The sequence below is a fragment of the Temnothorax curvispinosus genome, unplaced genomic scaffold (assembly GCF_003070985.1).
Source record: "Temnothorax curvispinosus isolate PA1 unplaced genomic scaffold, ASM307098v1 QBEX01010492.1, whole genome shotgun sequence".
Classification (NCBI taxonomy): Eukaryota; Metazoa; Arthropoda; class Insecta; order Hymenoptera; family Formicidae; genus Temnothorax; species Temnothorax curvispinosus.
In genome coordinates, this window is record NW_020220272.1 from 121,223 (window position 1) to 128,516 (window position 7,294).

The window sequence follows — 7,294 nt, forward strand, 5'->3', positions numbered from 1 at the left end:
TGCGATCTTGGCGTAACCCCCTTTTTTCTCCTCTGTCACTTTCTATTTCTTTCTCCCATACGCTCCTCCTCTCTTGCTCTTCGGCAGAGACTATCGGCAGATAACGTTCCACAATGTTGACGGGGGCGGCGGAGAACGTAAGGGCGCGCGGTAGGTAGGCATGAATCACGGGCAGGGGAAGAGGAAAAAGGGGGTACCCCCGGATTTTCTTCCTGTACGACCAATTTCAGTCACTGCCGGCTGGCGCGACGTGCGTGGAAGATCTGAGACTGAAGACTGATCGCAGACCAATTGCACACAGTATTCCGCGGGTGACACTCGCGCTCGCAACGTAGAGAGTCTTTACTCTCTCCCCGTGGTATCCGCGTCGTGTTTCCCAAGCCAGTACACCCACGGCAGGCGAACGCGAGCGATCGCGACCCGCGCGGATCGCACCTCGAGATTATCTCCCCGAGAGATCAGTGGTGTACTCCGGAGGAGTAGATGAGATTTCGCGGCCGGCAGATCGACTGCGATTTCAAGATCGAGATCGGGAGAAACGCTCGTTGAAGAGAAACTGAAGATCGGCTGAGAGATTTGATCAGTTTTCAAGTTCCATCGATTACCGAAGATTTTCATCGCCGAGATTGAGCGTGAACAATCATCGCAAACACAACTCCGGCAACGAGCGCGAGATTATACATTTTGCGCGCCCATTAAGAGTGCTCAAAAAGTGCAGTGTGCAAAAACAAATCAGATCGGGGCCGGAGATTTCCATATAAAGTTTCATTGCCGGATTTAAGTAAGGTTCGTAGACCGCTTGGGAATCAGTATAACCAAGATGTTAAGCTTAAATAACGGCAAATTTATTGCGCAATTAGTAAACAATTAGTGACAATTGATTTGATTTGCAGAACGTTATTCTTCAGTCGTGTAAAAATCAAATCTGATAAAGAAGCATGTGTGCCATGCGCGTGCGTAAAGAATAACGAAAAATAACGATCATGTAGAGCGGCGCGGGCGGCCCTAACGTAACTGAAGTGGATTAATTAAACGAAATTGATATATTAGACTAAATTATCGTATTAATTTATGTTGTAAGCGTAGGTATTGTCTAAATTAATTGTACCTGGTCTAGATTAAGGTTTTAAATCTGACATCTTGATATTGCCTGGCTTAAAAAATTTGATTGTCAAGTAATAGCATTTCAAAGGCTTGTGCTTTATGGTACTTGAAATTGTCAAGTCCGACACCACGTGCGCACGATTACTTTGTCTTCCTGGAAAAAAAAAACATTCGTAACGTTTCGAGCAGAGAGAAAATTCACGACACTTCAGCTTTTCGCCGAGACAATATTTGTGACGGATGACGACGACGGTGAAAATCCCGGTGCAAATCGCTCGCAATAACACGCGGAACGACACATCCTCGGCTAATTAGAATATAGCTGTTTTTTATGAGCGTGGAAGAGGAAGAGGGAGCCGAGATGGGTGGCGGTGGTGGGAGGGGAGAAGCAAGGAAACACGTACCATCGCGATATTTATTATACGGACCCCCTGCCGGACATTCGTATTTAACGGGCCGCAACCAATGGCCATCATCCACCCTCCTTCTTCTACGTATACCTCGGAGAATACCTTGCTGCTTTTCTTGCAGAAGCCTTCGCATGTCTCTGTTAATTCGATGAAATTCTCGTTTGTTTGACTGAAATTAAATCCAATATTTTATTAACTTGCTGTCAGTTTGATAGAAGGTGTCCGATAAGCGCGGATTGCTGGAAATAATTTTGAAAATACAGTTTTAGCAACTTGAGAAGCGCAAGTGATTAATAATTGAGAGATGAAATTAAAGACAGTTAATGCAAACTAATATTTTCCTAATATTGATATAGATTTTTTATTTACTTTAAATACATTTTACAGACACATGTGGGATTAATAAACATAACTAAGATTTTCTTAATTTTTTAGAACAATTTCAACTGAGCATTGACAATAATAATTATTGCGATTATTCTTTCAAATTCTTCTTTATTGCAGACAGAATTTTATATAAAAATACATAAATAAAATCATATAGCACTACATAGATATTAACAGGTAAATTTGTATGAATATACGTTGAATTAATTTAAATTTTAAATTAGGCAATCTCTTCAAATATTTAAACATTACTATATTTATTTTTGATAGCTTTATTTATCTTTTATATGTATTATCTATTACCTATTGATATGCGTTAAAAAATTATGATATGTATGCATTATAATTGGTCATAAAATATATTTGATTCACGCTATTAATTAATTATTTTCGCGCAATCACAAATTCGATTTCAGTATCTGAACGCATTGCGATGCAAACAGAGTCCTTTAATATTCGATGATTATTGAGACACAATGCGAGCACAGCTTAATTTAATAGGAGAACTCATACTCTAAGCCGTTGCTCTCTCAACAATCGTATAATGCTCACTATTATTAATGGGCTTTTTACTTTTTTTCGGTACCCAGAAGCATTTATGTTTGATCCAAACGTTCAACCCTAATCGGTTTCCGCAGATTTTCCGGGTGACAGAAGCCAAAAGAACATCCGTAGCATACAAAGAATGAGAACTCGGTCAAAACTTTTACAATAGAAAAAGATAAAAATTCTTTTTACGATAGAAAAGGATAAAAATTTCGATGTTGCAAGCACACAGAAAAAAATTAATCTTTAATCAAAACGAATATATTCAAATCAACACAATTATATTGTTTCATATATAAGCAAGAATATATAATTTTTTTAAGAGTTTTATATTCTTATATTTCAAGAATATTATAATTTAATTTGAATATTATAATTATTACATAAAGAGTAGGTACAATGTGATTATTTTTATGATAATAATAATCTTCTTCTTTTTTCCAATTTCTTCTGCTTCATTGTAAAATAATAAAATTGAATCAACATTATTTGTGTTCACGTAGAAAATATTGAATTTTAAAATAAGATTAAAAAACTGTTTTTATCGTTATAATATGAAAATTTTTGGTTTGAAAGTACTGTTATCCTCTATTCAATATTTTTGGCTTTTCATTAATAAAAATTATTTTTGAATAATAAAAATATATTTTTCCTTATTAAACTAAATACATATAATGCTTTAATGTAAGTAATTTATCTCTGTTTAACGTATAATCTCATTTTAAGATTTACATGTCAAAAATAAAGATATCCTTTAAGAATGTTATTTTTTTCTGTGTATTTTTCTAAACACTGATGTAACAGCAGTTTAGGTGTTACAATTATTTAGCATCTTCCACAAGTTGTAAGAGCTTGCGTTAATTTCTATCATTTAAAAGTAAAAAGAAAAAAGTGCGTTTACTTGAGAAAAGCTTCTGCGAATTTAAAGTGAACAATTCTTTGAATTTTTTGACACGCAACGCATGTCTATTACAGTTCTTCATTCGAGATTCGCTTCGCGTTATGTCTTCGAGTAAGCAACTTGTGAAATATTCGCTTGGCAGATACCGTGTTATGTCTTGTTATCATCTTCGCGTTTGAAACGACACTGGTCGATAATCAGCCGGACTGCGTACACGACCGGAAAATATCGAGAGAATACCGAGTGGGCCCACCACGAAAGCCTACAATCATGACAGAGGCATCGCGGGATCCTGAGGTGGCTGATTCAGAAAACACTGACAACGGCACGACAACGTTAAATCTGACTTGTTCGACGACCAACAAGAAACCTCTTCCGGATCGTGGAACATGGAGCACCAAACTGGACTTTATTCTCAGTGTGGTAATGGCATTATCATGTCGCCAAATCTTATTCAATCCATTATTGTTCTTAAGGGGATGCTGGAGTGGCAAGAATTACCGACATTTTTTTGAATAGATTAAACTTTGAATTGGCTTTACGGAATTGAAAAAACTTTTTTACAAAATTAAAGTACGCACAAAAACGGAGTGCGCTGCAGTCGATTTTACATAAAAACGAAAAAGAAAAATATAAAAATTATAGTTTTGTTATCGATTTTTGCAGTCGACTCGTGACAACATTTGCTGCACATAAAAATTTCGATTTTGTACGTATAAAATAAGCATGCAACGCACTCGGGATTACAAAAAAGAACAATGTTGTGCTTTCAAAAATGAGCCTAGAAGCTTTAGTATAAGAGAAAATTTTGTCTAAAAATCTCATAGTATGTATGCGTGCGGAGTAGTACTGCGTGTAGCGAGAGATGGCGCAGCAATTGAACAAAGGACAGATATCATTTCGTTAGACAAAGACAGATATAGAGAAAACAAAATTAGAAATGTTGACATTATTGACACCGAGAAAGTTCGACCGTCACTCCACCAGCATCCCCTTAAGCATATCGTCCGTTACGTTAATATTGCCAACTATAATTATTGATCAAATGCGTGAGGGCAAAGCGATATTACAAACAAAATGTTTCGCCAATTGTCAAAGATATTTCTAATATAAACATCAAATTGAAAGAGATTACCCAGACAGCACCATGTCCAAAATCGGGACATAAATTGGGCCTTAAAGACGTTATTAAGACGTCTTTTAGACATCATATCATAAGACGTTTTAAAAAATGTACAGTTATTCATAAAAATATCTTCATTATTAACATAACATATTAGCACTGTGCTTCGACGTTCACCATTTCTTCACCGTTTCTTTAAGGTCGGCCTGGCAATCGGTCTTGGCAATGTTTGGCGATTTCCATACCTATGCTATAAGAACGGCGGTGGCGCTTTCCTAATTCCCTACTTCTTGACGCTGTTCCTGGCCGGTATACCCATGTTCTTTATGGAGCTGGCTCTCGGGCAAATGCTCACGGTGGGCGGCCTCGGAGTCTTCAAGATAGCGCCACTCTTCAAAGGCATCGGTTACGCCGCCGCCGTTATGTCCTGCTGGATGAATGTCTATTATATCGTTATCCTGGCCTGGGCGATCTTTTATTTTTTTATGTCAATGCGCAGTGGTAAGCACACATTTAATTACGTTAAAAAATTCTCTTTTACATAATCTCTTATCGGGTATGTTTCATTTAATGATGAAAACAAGGACAAAGAGCTTGAGCGTTATTCATTACAACTGTCTCATGCAATCCGTTATAGAATTGCCTTGGGGAAGCTGCAACAATGACTGGAACACCAAGTATTGCGTGAATCCTTATGACAGAAGCTCGTTGCTTTGCTGGAGCCAGATCTCGCCGAGGAATGGTAGCGTCGTCAAGATGTGCACGCTCAATCATGTTAATGTGACAATGACGGAACTTACGGACCCTGTGAAGGAGTTTTGGGAGTCAGTATAAATACAATTTTTCATTTACTTTCGAGTACGTGACGCGCGTAATTTACGGATTTCTATATCACCGGACTTATATCAAGTGGACACCTCTAAAGTGTTACTATCTTCGCATTATTTAGTCTTGATAATTTCGCAATTTTATTTTTCAGACGTCGAGCGTTGCAGATCAGCGATGGTATCGAGTCCGTGGGCAATATCCGATGGGAATTAGCAGGTACATTATTATTAGTGTGGATAATCTGCTATTTTTGCATCTGGAAAGGTGTCAAGTGGACCGGCAAAGTCGTCTATTTCACGTCTCTCTTTCCATACGTGTTGCTCACTGTCCTTCTGATTCGCGGAATTACGCTGCCTGGCGCCATGGAAGGGATTCGATTTTATATCAGTCCAAATTTGTCTAAGCTTCGGGAATCCGAGGTAAGTTACTTTCTTTCATTTATTAGCTCTTGAAACTTATTTTATTTCTAAAACAATTTTGTAAACATCAACTCACTTGGCCAGTTGGGTCGAAAATAAAACGACTTATTATCAACTCACTTGAACTGACTTTATCGAAACGATTTTATTTTACATAATAAACAATAACATATAACTATAATAGTAAGATTTATATTTCCGTAATATATCAATTATGTTTTCGCTTAAGTTTTTTTAGATTTTAACTTTATTTTATAGACACAACAGTGCGAAGTAAAGATATTCTGTTAAAAAAAATATTTTTTAAATAGTATCCTAATAATATTATTTGAGATAAAGTATTCTGTAGACATTTTAGAGTATTCCGGGTTTTCCTTTTTATGATGCATTCACACAAAATGGAATTTGTAGGTATGGATCGATGCGGTGACACAGATCTTCTTCTCGTACGGTCTCGGACTCGGCACCCTCGTGGCCCTCGGCAGTTACAACAAATTCACCAACAATGTCTACAAGGACGCTCTGATCGTTTGTTCGGTTAACTCGTCCACTAGCATGTTCGCGGGCTTCGTGATATTCTCGGTGGTGGGTTTCATGGCGCACGAACAGCAGAAACCGGTCGCCGAAGTGGCCGCTTCCGGGCCAGGATTGGCCTTTTTGGCTTATCCGTCGGCGGTTCTTCAATTACCGGGCGCGCCGCTTTGGTCGTGCCTATTCTTCTTCATGCTGCTGCTCATCGGACTCGACTCCCAGTTCTGCACGATGGAAGGCTTCGTCACGGCTATAGTATTTGTTTTTCAAACTTAACTTCTAACTTTTCTCACTAACTTTTCTCACTCTAATCCTCAATAAAAAGTTATCAAGTCTCAGAAAGTTGTACTTTTAAACTAGAAGAAATTGGAAATTTAATTACCTTTTTTCTTAGCTTATACTCTTTGAGATTTGAAATATTTGACTTGGTTCGACTCTAACTTCAAGAAATTCCTTTTTTTTAGTGAGAAAAAAATATTCGCGTTTTAAGTTGTTAATTGATCGATTCTTCTTCAGGTGGACGAGTGGCCTCAGAAATTACGTCGTCGCAAGGAGTTGTTTATCGCCCTCGTGTGCGCCCTATCCTATGTCATCGGATTGTCGTGTATTTCTCAAGGTGGCATGTACGTTTTCCAAATCCTCGATTCGTACGCCGTTTCCGGCTTCTGTTTACTCTTCCTCATCTTCTTCGAGTGCATATCAATCAGTTGGGCGTTTGGCGTAACCCGATTCTACGATGGTCTGCACGATATGATTGGATACTATCCTCTTATGTGGTGGAAATTTTGCTGGACAGTGACTACGCCGATGATTTGTGTTGTGAGTACGATAAGTTTATTATCTTATCGCATATATCTGAGAAGAGTCAACTAACATGAACTGATTGCTTTCGTTTTTATTGTCTTAATTTAATTTTGAAGGTACTTTAATTGTGCTAAAAATAAACAGGTTTTTCTTAAAATAATGAGTAACACAATATAAGAACAAGAATTTTATAAATCTATATAAAAGATATGTATGTATATGTATATATATATATATATAT

At 37.5% G+C, this 7,294-nt stretch overlaps 1 protein-coding gene across 1 annotated transcript in view; it reads left to right on the forward strand.

The window, feature by feature from the left end:
* Positions 1-249: 249 nt before the first annotated feature.
* Positions 250-7,294, forward strand: part of LOC112460410 (sodium- and chloride-dependent GABA transporter 1-like) — a gene marked incomplete at its 3' end in the record, with an annotated part of 8,686 nt that continues 1,641 nt past the window's right edge. The window contains exons 1-7 of the mRNA XM_025025069.1: positions 250-786; positions 3,423-3,771; positions 4,672-4,972; positions 5,109-5,295; positions 5,451-5,718; positions 6,130-6,504; positions 6,766-7,068. Coding sequence (XP_024880837.1) covers positions 3,619-3,771; positions 4,672-4,972; positions 5,109-5,295; positions 5,451-5,718; positions 6,130-6,504; positions 6,766-7,068 — 1,587 coding nt within the window. The remainder of the gene's footprint in view (positions 787-3,422; positions 3,772-4,671; positions 4,973-5,108; positions 5,296-5,450; positions 5,719-6,129; positions 6,505-6,765; positions 7,069-7,294) is intronic.